The sequence below is a fragment of the Chiloscyllium plagiosum genome, unplaced genomic scaffold (assembly GCF_037043375.1).
Source record: "Chiloscyllium plagiosum isolate Xiang-an unplaced genomic scaffold, Cpla_swu_hap1 HiC_scaffold_7, whole genome shotgun sequence".
NCBI classification, from domain to species: domain Eukaryota; kingdom Metazoa; phylum Chordata; class Chondrichthyes; order Orectolobiformes; family Hemiscylliidae; genus Chiloscyllium; species Chiloscyllium plagiosum.
Window position 1 is genome coordinate 112904355 of NW_028270145.1, and position 21599 is coordinate 112925953.

The 21599-nt window shown below is 45.2% G+C and overlaps 1 protein-coding gene across 3 annotated transcripts in view; it reads right to left on the reverse strand.

The window, feature by feature from the left end:
- The window catches only part of LOC122551953 (anion exchange protein 3-like), a 313611-nt gene that overhangs the window by 127103 nt on the left and 164909 nt on the right, over positions 1–21599 (reverse strand). For all 3 annotated transcript variants that reach the window (XM_087989369.1, XM_087989367.1, XM_087989368.1), the window contains exons 7-8: positions 6131–6267; positions 5235–5415 (exon numbers count right to left, since the gene is read on the reverse strand). In XM_087989369.1, coding sequence (XP_087845495.1) covers positions 5235–5415; positions 6131–6267 — 318 coding nt within the window. The remainder of the gene's footprint in view (positions 1–5234; positions 5416–6130; positions 6268–21599) is intronic.

Below are 21599 nucleotides of genomic sequence, written 5' to 3' on the forward strand. Positions count from 1 at the left end.
CTGTCTCACTACTTATATTCCCCCTCTCACTCCCTCCCAACTGCAATCCCTGAGCTCTCCCCCTGCATGGCGACAGATGAAGTAAGGGTTTGGGAAGGGACTGGAGCAGCAATTTCAGAACTTGACATCTCTGGACAGCTCCTTCTCACCGTCTGGAGCCCAGTCTGTGTGAATTCTCCGGTGAGCCACAAAATATCGCCCTAAGTTCTCTTGAGTAAATGCTCTTCAGCTCTACAACCTAGACAGAATGTTGATAAGCCTGTAAAATAATCTCGCTTTATATAAAGAAAACAAAGGACTGTGGGTGGCACGGTGGTTAGCACTGCTGCCTCACAGCGCCTGAGACCCGGGTTCAATTCCCTCCTCAGGCTGTGTGGAGTTTGCACATTCTCCCCGTGTCTGCGTGGGTTTCCTCCGGGTGCTCCGGCTTCCTCCCACAATCCAAAAGATGTGCAGGTCAGGTGAATTGACCATGTTAAGTTGCCCGTAGTGTTAGGTAATGGGTAAATGTAGGGGTATGGGTGGGTTGCGCTTCGGCGGGTCGGTGTGGACTTGTTGGGCCGAAGGGCCTGTTTCCACACTGTAATGTAATCTAATCTAAAAAAAAAAGTAAGTTCCTATCAGTCCTGAAGAAGGGTCACTGGACCCGAAACATTAATTCTTATTTCTCTCCACAGATGGTGCCAGACCTGCTGAGTTTCTCCAGCAATTTCTGACTTTGTTTCTTGCTTTATCACTGTCAAAACATCTTTCAGCATGACACAAGGTAGTTATCAAACGATATTCAAGACCCAACATACAAAAAAATAAAGAATTGCAGATGCTGGAAATCAGAACAAAAGCAGACATTGCTGGAAATTCTCAGCAGGTCTGGCAGCATCTATAGAGAGAAAGAAAAGGTAATGTTTCAGATCCAGTGACTCGTCTTCGAGGCAGAACAGTTCTGCTTTCTCTCCAAAGATGCTGCCAGACCTGCTGTGGTTTTATTGCAATTTAAAACATAGAACATAGAACATTACAGCGCAGTACAGGCCCTTCGGCCCTCGATGTTGCGCCACCCTGTGGACACAATCTGAAGTCCATCTATCCTCCGCTATTCCGTTCTCATCCATATGTTTATCCAATGACCATTTAAATGCCCTTAAAGTTGCTGAGTCTGCTACGGTTTTGTTTTGTAACATTTAGCACCAAGCCAAATCCAGTCACACAGCGCAGAAACAGACCTTTCAATCCATCTCGGCCATGCCGACCAGATATCCTAAATTAATCTAGTCCCATTTGCCAGCACTTGGCCCATGTCCCTTTAAACCCTTCCTATTCATACACCCATCCAGATGCCTTTTAAATGTTGTAATTGCCACTTCCTCTGGCATCTCATTCCATATACATACTACCCTCTGCGTGAAAACATTACCCTTTAGGTCCCTTTTAGATCTTTCCCCTCTTACCGTAAACCTGTATCCTCTAGTTTTGGACTCCCCTACCCAAGGGAAAAGACCTCATGATTTTATAAACCTCAATCAGGTCACCCCTCAGCTTCCAATGCTCCAGGGAAAACAGCCCCAGCCTATTCAGCTTCTCCCTATAGCTCAAACCCTCCAACTTTGGGAACATCTTTGTCAATCCTTTCTGCACCCTCTCATGGTTAATAAATATATGTGAAGATATTAGGTGACTAAAACTTTGGTGAAGAGGTAAATTGTAAGAAATGCCTTATTGTTGGCAGTGGGAATGAGCTGGGGGAGATGTGGAGAGGTTTAGGAAGGAAATCCCAGAGATTGAGACTGAGAAATTACCATCAAATGTGAAAAGGTTAACATGAACTGAAACTAGAACAGAAATTGACCGAAGTGGAGCAGCTCCAACCCCTCACCCCAGCACAGCCGGAGCCCCAGGACTTTGTTGTGGGCCAATGATTGATGTACATCATGTCCCAGGCCATTGTCATAGAACCCAGAGGCCCAGGCTAATGCTCTGAACATAGAACATTACAGCGCAGTACAGGCCCTTCGGCCCTCGATGTTGCGCCGCCCTGTCATACCAATCTGAAGCCCATCCCACCGACACTATTCCATGTACGTCCATATGCTTGTCCAATGACGACTTAAATGTACTTAAAGTTGGCGAATCTACTACCGTTGCAGGCAAAGCATTCCATACCCTTACTACTCTCTGAGTAAATAAACTACCTCTGACATCTGTCCTATTCCTATCTCCCCTCAATTTAAAGTTATTGCCCCTCGTGCTTGCCATCACCATACTTGGAAAAAGGCTCTCCCTGTCCACCCTATCTAATCCTCTGATTATCTTATATGTCTCTATTAAGTCACCTCTCAACCTTCTTCTCTCTAACGAAAACAGCCTCAAGTCTCTCAGCCTTTCCTCGTAAGACCTCCCCTCCATACCAGGCAACATCCTAATAAATCTCCTCTGCACCCTTTCCAAAGCTTCCACATTCTCCTTATAATGCGGTGATCAGAACTGTACACAATATTCCAAGTGCGGCCGCACCAGAGTTTTGTACAGCTGTAGCATAACCTCATGGTTCCGGAACTCGATCCCTGTATTAATAAAAGCTAAAACACTGTATGCCTTCTTAACAACCCTGTCAATCTGGGTGTCAACTTTCAAGGATCTGTGTACATGGACACCAAGATCTCTCTGCTCATCTACACTACCAAGAATCTTACCATTAGCCCAGTACTTTGCATTCCGGTTACTCCGACCAAAGAGAATCACCTCACACTTGTCCGCATTAAACTCCATTTGCCACCTCTCAGCCCAGCTCTGCAGCTTATCCATGTCTCTCTATAACCTACAACATCCTTCGTCAACTATCCACAACTCCACCAACCTTAATGTCCTCTGCAAATTTACTAACCTACCCTTCTACGTCCTCATCTAGGTCGTTTATAAAAATGACGAACAGCAGTGGACCCAACACCGACCCTTGTGGTACACCACTGGTAACTGGACTCCAGGATGAACATTTCCCATCAACCACCACCCTCTGTCTTCTTTCAGCAAGCCAATTAGTGATCCAAACTGCTATATGTCCCACAATCCTCCACATTTTGTACAATAGCCTACTGTGGGGAACCTTATCGAACGCCTTGCTGAAATCCATATACACCACATCAACCGGTTTACTCTCATCTACCTGTTTGGTCACCTTCTCCAAGAACTCAATAAGGTTTGTGAGGCATGACCTACCCTTCACAAAACCGTGCTGACTATCCCTAATCAAATTATTCTTTTCTAGATGATTATAAATCCTATCTCTTATAACCTTTTCCAACACTTTACCAACAACTGAAGTAAGGCTCACTGGTCTATAATTACCAGGGTTGTCTCTACTCCCCTTCTTGAACAGGGGAACCACATTTGCTATCCTCCAGTCCTCAGGCACTATTCCTGTAGACAATGATGATTTAAAGGTCAATGCCAAAGACTCAGCAATCTCCTCCCTGGCTTCCCAGAGGATCCTAGGATAAATCCCATCCGGCCCAGGGGACTTATCTATTTTCACACACTGCAGGATTTCTAATACCTCTTCCTTGTGAACCTCAATCCCACCGAGTCTAGTAGCCTGTATCTCAGTATTCTCCTCGACAACATTGTCGTTTTCTAGAGAGAATACTGTCGAAAAATATTCATTTAGTGCTTCCCCTATCTCCTCTGACTCCACACACGACTTCCCACTACTATCCTTGACTGGCCCTAATCTTACTCTCATCATTCTTTTATTCCTTAAATACCTATAGAAAGCCTTAGGGTTTACCCTGATCCTATCCACCAACAACTTCTCATGTCTCCTCCTGGCTCTTCTGAGCTCTCTCTTTAGGCCTTTCCTGGCTACCTGAGTACACAGGTTTGAATCTCACCACAGCAGCTAATAGAATTTAAACTTGGTTAGTAAATCTGGAATTGAAAGTTAGTTTCAGTGAGGGTGACCATGAACCCATCATCGATAAAAGCTCATCTGGTTCACTAATGTCCTTTAGGGAAGGAAACTGCCATCCTTACCTGGCCTGGCCTACATGTAACTCTAGGCCCACAGCAATGTGGTTGACCCTTAACTGCCTCTGAAATGGCCATATGACAATAAGACATAGGAGCAGAGATAGGGCATTCAGCCCATCGATTCTGTTCCGCCATTCGTATGGCTGTGATGTGATAATCCTCAATTCCACTTTCCTGCCTTTCCCCCATAGCCCTTCATTCCCTTCCTGATTAAAAATCTGCCTCTCTCAGTGACCCAGCCTCAACAGCCCTCTGCGGTAAAGAATTCCACAGATACACTCCTCTCCGAGAGAAGAAATTCCTCCACATCTCTCTTTTAAATGGGGGAGGTTGGCACCTTATTCTGAGATGATGCCCTCTGGTCCTAGACTCTCCCCCAAGGGGAAACCACTTCTCCACATCTCCCCTGTCAGGTTTCCGTGGGATCCTGTATGTATCAACACGCTCTCCTCTCCTTTTTCTATATTCCAATGAGAAAAATACCAACCTACTCAATCTCCCGTCATAAGACAGTCCCTCTATATCCGGCATCAGCCGAGTGAGCCCTCTCTGGACTGTCTCCAACATCAATCATTATTTAGGTAAGAGGATCAAAACTGCTCATGATGTTCCAGCTCTAGTCTGACTACTGTTTTGCATAGTTTAACAAAACTGCTTCACCTTTATACCCCACTTCCTTTGCAATAAAGGCCAACAGTCCATTCACCTTCCCTATTACCCTTTGAACTTGGACAGTAGCTTTTCCTGGTTCATGCACAAAGATTCCCAAATCCCTCTGTTGTGTTGCTTTCTTCAGTCTTTCTCAATTTAAATAATAGTCAGCTCCTCTGTTCTTCCTGCCAAAGTGCAAAATCTCACATTTTCACAGTAAGCCATCCAGTTCAAGGGCAATTAGGGACATTGGTCCTGACCAGTGACACCCACATCTCAGGAATGGAGGAAACAAAGTTGTAATTTCTAAACTCCAGAGAACACAAGTCACATAACATCAGGTTATAGCCCAACAGATATATTTGAAATTGCAAGCAGCTCTGAAAGCTTGTGGTTTCAAATAGACCGGTTAACCTGGTGTCATGTGACCTCTGACCTTGCCCACCCCAGACCGACACCAGCACATGGAAGGTCTGGGGTTGGAAGCTGAGCTCAGGGTTACACAGGAAGAGTAAGAAGGATACTGAGGTTCAGCAGGTGTACCCCGTGACGGTACTCACCTTGTGCGATGGTCTTCCTCAGTTCCAGGAGGCTGCGGAATGTGAGGGACGCCACGTGCGGCTTTCCCCACTTGTCTGTCTCTGATTCCACGTCTTCCTCAAACTTGATCCACCGAGCGGTCTCCTGCCACGACATCTCATTGTTCTTCCCCAACACCAGCTCGTTCAGCTCGACGAAAACCTGTCCAAATGGAGGGGGTGGGATGTAGGGGTCGGGATACGGGGTGGGAGGGGGGTGGGGGGGGGGGGCGGGGGACAGCAAGAGTGAGATAGGTGCTCAGAAAGCTGCAGCTGCCAGATCAGAGGAGTGGTGAGTGGTGAGTTAGATCCCCCTCCCCAGGACTTCCCCACCTCCCTCAGGAACCTGACCCCCTCTGGGCCACACCCAGTGATGCCCACCACTGACTTAACCCAGGGGGTGCTGTCCTGAGCTGCAATGCAATTGCTCAATAGGTTTGCACCCTCTCCTCCAATCCTACCTTGGACCTAATTGCCTTTGGGTCTATGATCAACAGGACGAAGGGGGTGCTGTCTTGCCAGAGGTGCCATCCTTCAGAAGGGGTGCTGAGGTCCAAACCAGCCTCTGAGGGGGCTGTGTAAAAGATTCATTGGCCTCACTTTGAAAGCACCACGAGGGAGTCCATGTCCAATGTCCTGCACCAAAACCCATCCCATCACCAAACCAATAAATGGCCTGGTCATTGTTTTGTTGTTGCTTGTGGGAGCTTGCTGTGCACAAAGTGGAATTGCTGACATCACGGGCAGCGACTGCACTTCCAGAAGGTGCCTCGTCAGCTGCAAATGAATGCCCGGAGGTTGTGAGAGGCGCTACACAAATGCACACGGCGTGTTACATTGAACGATGGCAGAGTGAAGGTGTAGAAAATGCTCTGTACCTCATGGGGCTTTCTGTCCAGCTGGAACCTCTTCATCCCGGCCTGTGGGACTTTGATGCTGACTTTACTCATTTGGCTTTTGGACGGTTTCTTCACCAGATGCCGACGCACACCTGGATTGTCCTCGAATCGGTGGCCTGAGGGTAAAGAGGGATATTGGGTTGGGAAAGCTGCACCATCCATCGAGGTGGTCTTTTACAGGATGCAGGTGTAACCAGCTCAGTTTGTTACCCATTTCCAATTGCCCTGACAATGCGCTAGGGCCATTTCAGAAGGCGGTTACAACAATGCAAACAAGAGGAGGCCACTCAGCCCTTCAAGCCTGTTTCCCCTTTCAATAGGATTGTGGCTCATCTGATTTTGACCTCAACTCTACAGTCCTACCTATTCCCTGATAATTTTCCATCCCCTTCGTCATCAAGAATCTATCTCCCTTTGCCTTAAAAACATTGAAAGACTCTGCACCCACTGCCTTTTGAGGAATGAAATTCCAAAGACTCAACCCTCTGAGAGAAATATTGTTCCCTTATTTCTGTCTTAAATGGACAACCCTTTATTTTTAATCGATAACCCTAGTTCTAGACAATCCCACAAGGGGAAACATACTTTTCATATTCCCACCTTCAGGATCTTATAAGGAATTTCAGAGTCCTACAGCACAGAGACAGGTCCTTAGCCCAAACTGGTCCGTGCTGACCAAAATGTCCATCCACACTAACCCCATTTCCCTGCACTTGGCCCATATCCTTCTAATCCTTCCCTATCCATGTATTTGTCCAAATGCCTTTTCAATGTTGTTAATGTACCCGCCTCAACCACTTCCGCTGGCAGCTCATTCCATATGCGTACCACCCTCTGGGTAAAAAGCTGACCCTCAGGTTCCCTTTTATTCTTTCCTCTCTCACCTTAAACTGATGTCCTCTAGTCCTCGATTCTCCAACCCTGGGAAAAAGACTGAGTGTATTCACTGTATCCATGCCTCTCATGATCTTATACACTTCTATAAAATCCCCCCTCAGTCTCCCTATGTTCTAAAGAAAAAAGTCCCAGCTTGTCCAACCTCTCTGTGGGCGGCACGGTGGCACAGTGGTTAGCACTGCTGCCTCACAGCGCCAGAGACCCGGGTTCAATTCCCGCCTCAGGCGACTGACTGTGTGGAGTTTGCACGTTCTCCCCGTGTCTGCGTGGGTTTCCTCCGGGTGCTCCGGTTTCCTCCCACAGTCCAAAGATGTGCAGGTCAGGTGAATTGGCCATGCTAAATTGCCCGTAGTGTTAGGTAAGGGGTAAATGTATGGGTGGGTTGTGCTTTGGCGGGGCAGTGTGGACTTGTTGGGCCGAAGGGCCTGTTTCCACACTGTAAGTAATCTAATCCTTATAACTCAGACCCTTGAGACCTGGCAACATCCTTGTAAATATCTTCCACACTCTTTCCAGTTTAATAACATCCTTCCTGTAGCACTGTAACCAAAACTTGGGGAGTTGGAGTATCCAAGTGTGGCCTCCCCAACATCCTATATAACTGCAACATAACTTCCCAACTTCTATACTCAGTGCCCTGACTGATGAAGGCCAGTGTGCCAAAAGCCCTCTTCACTGCCCTGTCTACCTGGGACTCCACTTTCAGAGAACTGTACACCTGAACTCCAAGGTCCCTCTGTTCCACTACACTCCTTAAGGCCCTACCATTCACCATGAAACTACTGCCTTGGTTTAACTTTCCAAAATGCAACACCTCACACGTCAATATTAATCTCCATTTGCCATTTCTCGGCTCACTTCCCCAGCTGATCAAGGTCCTGCTGCAATTTCTGGTAACCTTCCTCACTGTCCATGATACCGTATTTTAGTGTCATCAGCAAACATTCTCATCCAAATCATTGATATAGATAGCAAACAGTAATGGACCCAGCACCGACCCCTGAGACACTCTGATATGTTTCAAATAAGTCACCTCTGGCTCTTCTCAACTCCACAGGATACAGGCCTAGCCTGTCTAGCCTTTCCTTGTAAGGCAATCCACTCACTCTAAAGTCAAGTGTCAACCCCATTGCTGTGATTCTGGAGTCACATCAGGTCAGGGTGGCAGATTTCCTAAAGAACATTGATGAACCAGATCGGTTTTAACAACAATTGATGATCATTGACATGAGTGCCATTACTGAGACTAGCTTTCAGTTCCAGATTTATTGAATTCAAGTCCAACCGCAATGGTGGGATTTGAACCAATACCCGAGAGCATTACTGTCTGCGTGATATTACCTTGATATTACAGACCAGTGCAGAGGACAATATGATCTGTAAACATTTAGTCATTTTTTTTAGATTGCTCGTTGGTTAACACTGGTTGCAGAATCTGAATGTTGTGGCTTCAAGACCCACCCCAGAGACCTGAGTACGTAGTCAAACTTGCCACTCTCAGCGCAGTACTGAGGGAGTGCCGCATTCTCAGATGGTCAGTACTGAGGGAGTGCTGCAGTGTCAGAGCATCAGTATTGAGGGAGTGCCGCATTGTCAGAGGGTCAGTACTGAGGGAGTGCCACACTGTCGGAGGATCAGTACTGAGGGAGTGCTGCACTGTCAGATGGTCAGTACTGAGGGAGTGCTGCACTGTCAGAGGGTCAGTACTGAGGGAGTGCCGCATTGTCAGAGTGTCAGTACTGAGGGAGTGCCGCACTGTCGGAGGATCAGTACTGAGGGAGTGCTGCACTGTCAGAGGATCAGTGCTGAGGGAGTGCTGCACTGTCAGAGGATCAGTGCTGAGGGAGTGCTGCACTGTCAGAGGAGCTGTCTGTTTAATGTGGTGGTAAATTGAGATCCCTTCTGCCCTCTCAGATGGAGGTAAATAATCCTCATGGCCACTAATTCACAGAATAGTAGCAGATTTCTCCATAGTACTCAAACCAATGCCAATCCCTTGACATCATGGAGTAACATCACAAATATAACATTCACACCACGGCTATCAGTTGGAGCTTTCTGTGTGCAAAGTGACTTTCATTTTTCCTTTGATCACATGTGACACCAGAGCCACAGCAATATGGCTGACTCTTAAATGCCCTCTGGGTAATTAGTGATGAACAATAAGTGCTGGCCGAGCCAGTGATGCCCACATCCTGTGAATGAATTAAAGAAAAAGGATCTGGCATCGATGACAAGACCAGCATTTCATGCCCAGTGATAATTAAGAGTCAACCACATTGTTGTGGGTCTGGAGTCATACATAGGCCAGACTGGGTAAGAATTGCAGATTTCCTTCCCCAGTTGGGGGACATTAGTGAACCAGATGGGTTTTCGTGACAATTTCTACATGGTCAACATTAGGCTAGCTTTTTAATTTCAGATTTTATTGAACTCAAATTTCCATCAGCGTCTCACCAATTGGGGAATTGAACCCTTACCTCCAGAGAATTAGCCTGAGTCTCAGTGTTACCAATACACCAACACTTCCCAACAACACCCCCCCCACCCCACCACACATTCTGTTACGGCAATGGCCACAATTCTAAAGTACTGCATTAGTTCAAAATCATTTTGCAATATCCTGAAGATATGAACAGTGTTATATAAAATGAAAACATTTAAACTCCTAGCCTCCCCACTCCCATGCTAATGTACCAACTTCACTCAAGTCAAATTCTAATGAGTAAACGTGAATCTTTTCAGTTTTGGGGAAGGACTTCCATCAGGAAGTCTGAGATAGCTGATGGGGTTGATAAATTTTTATTTTTATTCATTAACAGGATTAGGACCTAGGGTCAGCATTTATTACACGTCCTTAATTGCCCAGTGGGTAGTTAAGAGTGACCCAATTACTGGGATTCTGGAGTCATATGTAGGCCAGACAGGGTAAAGACAGCAGAAATCCCTCCCTAAAGGAATGAGATGGGTTTTCCTGACTATCAGACAATGGATTCAAGGCCATCATTAGATTCTTAATTCCAGATTTCTATTGAATCATTATTCCACCATCTGTCGTGGTAAGATTTGAACACAGGTCCCAAGAACATTACCTGGGTCTCTGGATTAACAATCTAGCTACAACACCACTAGCCATTGCCTCCTCATATCAGCCAGGGACCCAAGTTCAATTCCTGCCTCGGGTGACTGTCTGTGTGGAGTTTGCACATACTCCCTCTGTCTGTGTGGGTTTCCTCCGGGTGCTCCGGTTTCCTCCCACAGTCCAAAGATGTGCAGGTTCAGTGGAGTGGCCACGCTAAATTTCATATAGTGTCCAAGGATATGCAGGCTAGGCAGATTAGCCATGGGGAATGCAGGAATGCAGGGTTACAGAGATAGGGTGCATCTAGGTGGGATGCTCTTCAGAGGGTTGGTGTGAACTCAATGGGTCAAATGGCCTGCTTCCATACTATAGGGATTGTATGATTAGCCATGATTGAATAGTGGAGTTGACTCGATGGGCCAAATGACTCCTATGTTTTATGGTCTTATGGCGATCCAGAAATAGGATTTGAAAAAAATTCACAAAGTAAATCCTCAACAGCCCAGACCCTTCATATAAAATGCTGCGTGTAATGCTAGCAATCCTAATTAAATACACCATTTCTTGCTCACATTGTCAGTGTGGGAAAGAGCAGAGACCGTTCTCCTCTTCATCGAAATATCCTAGTCCTAAGCTAATTCACTCCCATTGCACACAATCCCAATGGACACAAACCTCTCCGTATTTACTCCTATTATACAGAATTCCAGTGCATCAAATCCATTCCTGTTCACTCTTATTGCAAATAACCCAATTCCTGAAGAAGGGCTTATGTCCGAAACGTCGATTCTCCTGCTCCTTGGATGCTGCCTGACCTGCTGCGCTTTTCCAGCAACACATTTTTCAGCAAATAACCCAATGGGACTCAAACTCCTTCCATTCACTTTCATTTTGTTTTAAACTCACTAATGGGATATGGGCGTCACTGGCTGTCTAGTACTCATTTCAAACTCCCCTTGAGAAGGTGGTGGTGAGTTGTCTTCCTGACACACTGCAGTCCATGTACTGTCCACATGGATCCACAATGCCCTTACGGAGGGAATTCCAGGATTTTGACCCAGTGACACTGAACGAACGGTGATATATTCCCAAGTCAGAATGGTAAGTGGCTTGGAGGGGAACTTGCAGGGGGTGGTGTTCCCATGGATCTGCTGCCCTTGTCCTTCTAGATGGAAGTGGTTATGGACTTGGAAGGTGCTGCCTGAGGAGCCTTGCTGAATATCTGCAGTGCATCTTGTAGATAGTACATACTGCTGCTACTGAGCGTCAGTGGTGGAGGGAGAGGATGTTCGTGGATGCGATGCCAATCAAGTTGGGGCTGCTTTGTCCTGGGTGGTGTAAAACGTCTTGAGTGTTGTTGGAGCTGCCCCCATCCGGGCAAGTGGGGAATATTCCATCACCCTCCTGACTTATGCCTTGTAGATGGTGGACAGGCTTTGGGGAGTCAGGAGGTGAGTTACTTGCTGCAGGATTTGTCACAAATCACTTCAGGTCAAACATCGTCCTGTTCTGTTCCATTCAATGAAATCTTACTTGACTCAAACCTTTCCCATTGTATCGATTCTTAATTGACCGTACTCCTTCCCATCCATTCATACTGCAGGGGGGTGAAACTTGCAAAGAACTGAGGTAAAAACAATGACTGCAGATGCTGGAAACCAGATTCTGGATCAGTGGTGCTGAAAGAGCACAGCAGTTCAGGCAGCATCCGAGGAGCAAGAGAATCGACGTTTCGGGCATAAGCCCTTCATCAGGAATAAAGCTTTGAGATGGAATTGAAATACTGTTTGTTGAGAGTATGAATTCTCCTGAGGATGTAGTACAGAGTGGGTCCTTTACAGTTCTGAGAGAGTGTGGCCCTCAGCTGAGGCAGAGCTGACTATAGAGAGGTTAGGTACCGGCGCATTGCTGCAAGCGTGGAGCGGAGGATCTTGAAGAAGAACTGTTGCTGGTGTTTTTGAATCTGTAGTCTGTACTGTTTGTCCTGTTCGGGTCCGAACTCTGCTGGTTTAAAGGTGGTCCGGAGTCCGTGTGGGATGAGTTGGTTACAGAGCAGGCGCTGAGGAAGCAAATGTGGCTGTGGTAGCGAGTTTGTTTCAGGACATGGTTGAAGAGCTTCAGGGCTGAGGAAATGACCTGGGAGTTGCAGTGGGAGAGGGACTCCCTGAGATTCTTATAGAGAGAGGAAAGAACTGTCACAAATACTTTGGCCAGAATGGCTTCTTCTTGTAACGTACCTTCACTTTGTCTAACTTGTTATTTTCTAAATTTATCAGTTCCAAAGAAGAGTAATAGCGGACTCAAGACATTATCTGTTTCTCTCTCCACAGATGCTGCCAGACCTGCTGAGTTTCTCCAGCAATCTCTGTTTTCATTTCAGATTTCCAGCATCCTCTTTAGTTTATCCTTTTTCATTCTTTTCTAAGATCCTCCAACAGTCTTCTCTCCTTAGGTCTCTCCTTCACCCAGCAAAGTTAAAAATCACACAGCACCAGGCTATAGTCCAACAGGTTTATTTGGAAGCACAAGCTTTCAGAGCACTTCTCCTTCATCAGGTGGTTGTGGTGCAGGATCACAGGACAGAGAATTTATAGCAGAAGGTTACAGTGAAACAATGATATATTGAATAAACCTAGATTGTTAAATGTTTCATCTTAAAGACTTATCACCTTAAAGACTTCAGAACAATCTAAGTTTATTCAACATACCATTTCAGCTGCATGACACTGTGATCTTTTGCCATAAATTCTATGCCTTATGATCCTGCACCACAACCACCTGATGTAGGAGCAGTGCTCCGAAAGCTAGTGCTTCCAATTAAACCTGTTGGACCATAACCTGGTGTTGTGTGAGTTTTAACTTTGTACACCCCAGTCCAACACCGGCTCCTCCACATCATGGCTTCCTGCTGCAGTTATATCCCAAGTGTACCATCATTTAATTCTGACTTGCTGATTTTTCAAAATCCACCCGTGGAACGTGGGCGTCACTGACTGGGCCAGTATCTATTGCCCGTCCTTAGTTGCCCCTTGAGAATGTGGTGGGGAGCTGCCTTCTTGAACCGCTGCAGTCTATGTGCTGTAGTTTGACCCACAATGCAGTTACCCCCAATAGGAGGTCCTGGGGTGGTGTTCAAGAGTTCCACCTTTGTGTGCTACTCCAGGAACTGGTGGATAAGGAAGGACATTTACAACATGGCCAAACAAGTTGCTTATTGGTGTGTGAACCCTTTTAACATGTTAATGGCAGGCAGTCAGAGAGGCACAGACTCCTGGTCAGCCCATGCTTGATGTGGACTGTTGCTTCCCTCAAGCTACAGCCTCTGGAAATAGACCAGCCACCTGTTCCAGGAAAACATTAGCTACAGAGACAGACAGAAGCTCAGTGCTTCATTTGCCTCTGATTGGAAGTGCAGGAAACCAACGTGCCATTAGCTAGTGTTTTGTGATTTAAGACCCTGTGGATTCTCAGCTAAAACAGCAGGTTGTGGATAGGGCCTCCATTCCTTTGTGTTCTGTTTCTGTGCCAACCTGGATAAATGCCAAGGACTCAGGAAGGGCACCGGACCCAAACTGGGCAAGGGGAGTGATGTCAACAAAACTCAGAGATTACTTATCTTGATGTTAATTTGTAAAATAAATGATTCCCTTCAGGAAACCGAAATAAAAGATTCAAATAGTGACGTAGATTGGTGGTTTGAATGAATAAAAATCAGCAATTTCAATACTCCTCCATTTAAACCAAACAGCAGTGAATCAGTGGGTGTTGTTCATGTCCAGGAGCTGACACTGAGACATGTAGAAACACGGGAGTTTACCCACAGTGTGCCGACTGCTTACGGGAGCTGTTACTGAGACATTGACACAATACATTGTTGTTGTAAAACTGATGCTAATTCACAAGAAGGCACCTGAAGAAAACGCCTCCTCATGATGGATGTGTCTTTTCTCTGGACGGTAACACGCCTGCAGTTAATTAGACCAAAGCATCACAAACATCTGTTAGAAAATGAAGGGCTTTTGGAGAATGGGGATGCTCCTCATGCATATTGCTTCATAATTAGGTCACAGCATATCAGAGCTTCAGTCAGTCACAATACAATCTGACATCTGGGTTTAAACTGAAACAGGACAAGTGAGTTACAGACAGGAATCTCTTTTAAAAATTCAAGTGGTTTTTTTTCCTGTTCTGTTCAGTGTTCTTCAACCTATCTTCATAACAGAAGTTTCACATCCCTGGAACCATTTCCACAAACATATTTTGCCTGCTCTCCAAGCTGTAAACATCTTCCCTGAAGTGTGGTACTCAAAACTGTGCACAACAGTCAAAGCTGAGGTCTCCATTCCCTAAGGATAAGTGCATCAATACTTCCCTGGAATACTGTCTGCTCCATCAACAACTCTCTCTCTATCTGTCTTGTAACAGTTAATAACTTTTGTACATACACACACAGGGAATTGACCCTTTATTTCATAATGTCCATGTTCTCTGTATCGAAGTGCATCACCTCACTTTTCTCTGCACTCAACTTCATCTGCCACTTACCCACCAACTTGTCTATTTCCTTTCAAAGTTCTCAACACTGTCCTCCTCACAGTTTACAATCCTTCCAAGCTTCACGTCATCAACAAACTTTGAAACTAGCCCCTGCACACCAAGATCCAGATCATTGAGATAAATCAGGAAAAGCTAGAGGCCCAATACTGACCCCTGGGGAACTCCACTACCCTTCCTCTGGCCCAAATAATATCCACTGACCAATGCTGTTTCCAATCACTCGGTCAATTTTGTATCCACATTGCTACTGTACCTTTTATACTACAACCTATAACTTTCTTCCTACGTCTGTCGCTTGGAAATGTATTCAACACCTTCTGGAAATCCATGTCCACCACACAAACAGCATTACCGTCATTCAGCCTGACTGTTACCCCCTCAAAGCAATTCAGCACATTAGTTAAACATAATTTCCCTTTTAGAAATCCATGATGGTTCATCCAAATCATTTTCCAGGTTACTATTAAATTTGTCCCGAATATTATTTTCTAGAAAGTTACGCTGACTTGACTGTATTTGCTGAGCTAATCTTTCAAATTCTTTGTTGTGTAAGGACACAATGTTTGCAATTCTCTAATCCTCCAGAATGACTCCCAGAACCGGGCAGTGGGGTGACATGGACAGCTTATTGCCAGTGCCACTGAAACTTTCACACTCACTTCCTTCAACATCTTCTGATGCATTTCATAAAAATAGTATATATACAGAATAACAGATATCCAGGAGTGAGTCTGGAATCTAATTGAGGGGTTTGTGTGGTTAATATATAGAACAGATACTTGGGAGGGAGTTACAAACTGGAATCTAATTGAGGGGTTCAGGGCGGTTTATATACAGAATAACAGATACCTGGGAGGGAGTTACAGACTGGAATCTAATTGAGGGGTTCAGGGTGGTTAATATATAGAATAACAGATACCTGGGAGTGAGTTACAGACTGGAATCTAATTGAGGGATTTGGGGTGGTTTATATATAGAATAACAGATACCTGGGAGTGAGTTACAGACTGGAATCTAATTGAGGGGTTTGGGGTGGTTTATGCATAGAATAACAGATATCTGGGAGTGAGTTACAGACTGGAATCTAATTGAGGGGTTTGGGTGGTTTATATCAAGAGTGAGTTACAGGACTCTATTTTATTGAGGCCACTCTTGGAGTACTATGTCCAGTTCTGATCGTCCTGCTATGATAAGAATATTATTAAATTGGACAGAGTGCAGAACCTCGTTTACCGGTTGGGGACCCTGCCGCCTTCAGGATTCAATATTGAGGTTCAGTAATTCTCCGGCCTGAGCACCTTTGCCCATGTCCTTTACCAGCACCACACCCCAGGCCCTGTCACCACACCCCAGGCCCTGTCACCACACCCCAGGCCCTGTCACCACACCCCAGGCCCTGTCACCACACCCCAGGCCCTGTTATGACATAGACTGCTTTCAGCACAGCTTCAGCATCTTTACTCCTCTTCTGAGCTACTATCCATTCTGAAGAAGGTTCATTGAACTCCAAACATTATTGCTGTTTCTCTTTCTACTGACACTGCCCGAGTTGCTGAATTTCTCCATCAATTTCTTTTTTTGCTTCAGATTTCCAGCATCCACAATTTATTTTAGATCCTTACTCTGTATCTAATCCCTTTGCTGTCCATGTTCTGGGAGCATTTGCTGATATCAGTGTAGAGGAGGCTTTACTCTGTATCTAGCCCCATGCTGTCCCTGTTCTGGGAGCATGTGATTGGACAGTACAAAGGAAGCTTTACTTTGTACCTAGCCCCCATGCTGTCCCTGTCCTGAGAGTGTTTGATGGGGGACAGTGTAGAGGGCGCTTTACTCTATATCTAACCCTGTGCTGTCCCTGTCCTGGGAATGTTTGTTGTGCGACAGTGTAGAGGGAGCTTTCCTCTGTATCTAACTCCACAGGTATACTGTACCTGCCTCAGAGTTTTTGATCAGATTTGTGATATCTATAACAGGCAGGTGGATGCACACTGTTCTGTTGGGATCTGTGCAGCAGAGCATGGTGACCCTGCAGAGTGCTGGCAGTATGAGTTAGTGCTGGGAAAGCTCTGTTGACACACTGTGTGAACAACATGCTGCCACCACAGTGACCTCATCTCATTGAGAGCCGAGAACACGGGAAGGCCAGTGTATCAGCAGATCAGTGAGGAACGGGGAGAGTTGTGGAAATCTTGCCAACTGGAGCAGTTTAGACAGAGATTTGTCAGTGGATACTATGATGAGACAGAGGAGTGGAGTATTATCACGAATTAGTTGAGTTGGAAAGTATAGCCCCATTACACAAGAACACGAGAACATAGAGTAAGAGCAAGCCATTCAGTCCCTCGGGTCAGCGCCACCATTCTGGAAGATGGTGGCTGATCTGATGTGCTGCCAACTCCACTTTCCTGCCTGCACCTCATAGCCATTGGCTTCCTCGACAACCATAAACCTGTCTAACCCAGCCTTCAAAACACTTAGTGATCTGACATCCAGCTCTAAATCAATAATTAACAATTACTATTAAACTACAATTGTATTTTTCATTCACAGTGGGGCATCATTGAGGGCATCCCTGACTAGGCCAGCATTTATTGCCCATCCCTAAGTTAAGAGTCCACCACGTTACTGTGGGTCTGGAGTCACATGTAGGCCAGACCCAGGTAAGGATGGCAGCTCCTTTCCCTAAAGAACATTAATGAAGCTGAAGGGCTTTTGCCCAACAATCGACAATGGTGTCAGGGTTATCAGAGGAGAAAGTGAGGTCTGCAGATGCTGGAGATCAAAGTTGAAACTTTATTGCTGGAACAGCACAGCAGGTCAGGCAGCATCCAGGGAACAGGAGATTCGACGTTTCGGGCACAGGCCCTTCTTCAGGAAACAGGGTTATCATCAGACTCTTAATTCCAGATTCTTATTGAATTCAAATTCCACGATCTGCCATCGCAGGATTCCAGCATTGCTCCTGGAACATTCCCTGGGTCTCTCGGTTAACAATCCAGCAATAACACCACTAGGTCATTGCCTCCCAGGAGTGAATTAAAAACCAGACCTGACTCTTTCCTCTATTTTGTATGTAAACCACCCCTTGATTAGATTTCAGTCTATTACTCACTCCCGGGAATCTGTTATTCTATATATAAACATCCTAAACCCCTCAATTAGATTCCAGTCTGTAACTCACTCTTGTGTATTTGTTAATCCATAAACAAACATCCCAAACTCCTCCTGTGTATCTGTTATTCTATATACAAACATCCCAAACCCCTCGATTAGATTCCAGTCTGTAACTCACTCTTAGGTATCTGTTACAGTTGGTTCTGATATAACGTGATACTTCTGCTCTCGTGCGATCTCTTGTTATAAGAAAATCGCTCAATAGCAGCAGCATTTAAACTAATGAGGCCTGAATTGCATTATAGCCAACACAGATAAGGAAAGTTCGCATTCTACAAATAATGGTCTAAATTCTTCAATCACGTTAAAGCCAATTTGCATTGAAGAAACACGCGTTATAGTAGAACTGACTATTGTCTTTATGCAAAACTCCCAAACCACTTGGTTAGATTCCAGTCTGTAACTCCCTCTCAGGTATCTATTATTCTATATATAAACCATCCCAAACCCCTCGATTAGATTCCAGTCAGTAATTCACTTCTGGGTATCTGTTATTCTATATGTAGACCACCCAAACTTCTCGATTAGTCATAGAGTCATACATCACGGAAACAGACCCTTCGGTCCAACTCATCTGCACCAACCAGATTTCCTAAACTGATCTAATCCCATTTGCAGGCATTTGGCCCATATCCTTCTAAAGGGTCTGAGCTATAGGGAGAGGCTGAATAGGACAGGGCTGTTTTCTCTGGAGCATCGGAGGCTGAGGGGTGACCTTATAGATGTTTATAAAATCATGAGGGGCATGGATAGGGTAAATGAACAAGGTCTTTTCCCTGGGGTGAGGGAACTAGAGGGCATAGGTTTTGGTTGAGAGGGGAAAAATTTAAAAGAGACCTAAGGGGCAACGTTTTCACACCAAGGGTGGTACGTGTATGGAATGAGCTGCCAGAGGAAGTGGTGGAGGCTGGTACAATTACAGCATTTAAAAGGCATCTGGATGGGTATATGAATAGGAAGGGTTTGGATGGATGCTGGCACATGGGACTAGAATAGGTTAGGATATCTGGTCGGCATGGATGAGTTGGACTGAAGGGTCTGTTTGTACGTTGTACATGACTCTATAAATCCTTCCCATCCATGTATCTAGCTAGATGTCTTTTAATGGTGTAATTGTATCCACCTCTGCTGCCTTCCTTACACATCTCACCATTTGTGTGAAGCCTTCCATCCATTGACTCCATCTATGCTTCCCATTGTCTCGGGAAAGCAACCAACATAATCAAAAATCCCCTCCCACCCCTGCAACGCCTCACATTTATCTCAAGTAAACTGCATTGACCATCCTCGACTCACTGGCCCATCTGATCACACTTGTAAATCACTCCCATTTGTCTTGAGATGTTCTTATATTAATTCTAAACTCTTATTAAATCTTTATCATTTACTAGCTAGGGTTTCCAAAGCCTGACCAGTAAATGACAGCCACTCTGGAAGCAAAGCCATTGGAGATGTCCATTATATTTACCAGAACTGCACGAGGGATGAAGCACTCTGTTTAATGATTTGTGAAGTTAGAATGTTTTTGCTTAGGGCAGAGAATGTTATGGGAGGACTTCAAGAGTTCTGAAGGAAACTGTTCCTACTGGCTGGAGGGTCAGCAACCAGAAGGATACAGGTTTAAGACAATCAGCTAGGACACCAGAGGGAAGATAGATTCTTGATTAGTCAGGGAAACAAGGATTACAGGGAAAGTGGATGTGAGTAGTGACGGATCAGCTATGATCCTATTGAATGGCTTCATCCTGTTCCTATTTCCTGTGGCTGTATGAGAAGAAATGAGTTTAGCGTGCAGTTCGTTGTGATCTGGAATGAGTAGACAGTGACGGCAGATTCAAAGGGAATTTTTAAAAGGGAATTGGAGCGCAATATGAAAGGGAGAGGTTTGGGGAAAGAGCAGATGAATGGGGGTTAATTGAATAACTCTTGCAAAGGTCTAGCACAGACACAGTGACCCCCCTTCGTGCTGAAACAGTTTTCACTTATTTGATTCAGTCAACAGCTCCACAATGACAGGTCCTTCTCTGAAGGTCACAATGCCTTTCTGAAAGAAAAGGGCACTTTCTCCAACACCAGCTCTACCACATTCTAGAGAGGACCAAAAGGAACCAGGTGCAAGGAGATCCAACGTCCTTCGTATTCTCTCAGACGGTAGAGGTCAGATTCTCAAAGCCTTGTTCCTTTCACACTGTCCTTGTGTCCAGTGCCAGTAAGAGGAACAGGTATAAAGGAGATGCCAGTGGGACTCCTTGTGGGGAGTTACAATCTGATAATCTCTCACCAACCTGGTTCAGATCAGTTTGTTAACAACGTTAAAACTCAAACGCATCCTTGAGACCTGGAGTAACTCTCTGGATAGACACCGCTTTCAAAGGTGGAATCCTGGTCATTCTGCTACCTTTGGCAGAAAATGCTATCTCGTCCTTCCTTTTGTCCGGTCTAATAATCGACTGACTGAAGAATTACATCTGTCACTTCCTCAGAAGTGGACATTATGTGAGGATCAACAGGGACCCATTTTCTCATCACATCCTCTCAGAGACGTCCACTTGGTCTTTAATCTCTGTTTCTTCATCTTCATTAATGACCTAACTGATGTCATCAAAAGTCACATTGTTTTCCCTGCTGATGACACCAGCCTTGTCAGCCATTAAAATTCTCATCCTTGGTTTTGAATCTCTCCATGACTCTGCCTTGCCCTACAACCTCCACAAAGCCAGCGTATATTTCCATCCTACAACTCTTGCGAGATCTCCACCCTTCTCTCATTTCCATCGCTCCACCATTGGCAGCCATTCCTCTAGCTGCCTGAAGCCCCCAAACTCTGGAATTTCCTCCCTGAATTACTCCACCTCTCTAGCCTTTGCCTATTTGAAGTAAGACATTCCTTGAAGCCTATCTCTTTGACTGAACTGCTCGTTTATTATCTGAATACCTCCTTTTGTAGCTTGGCATCCCACATTGTTTCATCATCACTCCTGTGAAGCAGTTTGGACATTTATTACACTATTGATACTATATAAAGGCAACTTAGTGTCGAACTGAGGTGATTGGATCATTTTTGGCAGTAAGAGGCAGGATTGGACACTGATTGGATCTCTATCCTCCCAGCACAATGAGGATTATTGGGAAGGACTGAGGGGCTGGAGGTCTTTGTTGTAGAAGAGAGAAGCCGAGGGGTGACCTGATAGAGGACCTGACAATTAGGATGAGTAAATGCAGAGAAGATGTTTCCACTTGTAGGCAGTGACCAAAACTAGAGACTTAAGCATTATTTAATCATAAATACATCCAGTCAGGAATTCAGGAGAAACCTGTTTAAGCAGAGAGTAGTGAGGATATAGAACTTGCCCTCACAGGAGATGGATGATGCGAATACTGGGGTTTCCAATTTATAAACATCTGACTAATGGAAGCTAGTACTTTCAAAGGCAATGTCATATAGGGTACAATGTTAAGAATCCAATATACAAAGATTTCCTGTAATTAAAAACAGCTCTTTTCTATTGTGTTCAAACTCGGGTACAATTTGACTCATGAACCAGACTCCAGAACAGAACCTGCCCAGAACCCAGGGACTGCCTCCAGTACAGAGAATATGTGTGGGATCAAAACCAGATGAGGGGGATACAGAAAAGTGAGGTGAGATGTGAAGAGGCTTGGGTTGGACATAAATTCCAGCCTAGAACTGTTTGAGCGCCTTGGAGCCTAATTAAAAGTGCTAGATAAATGCAATGT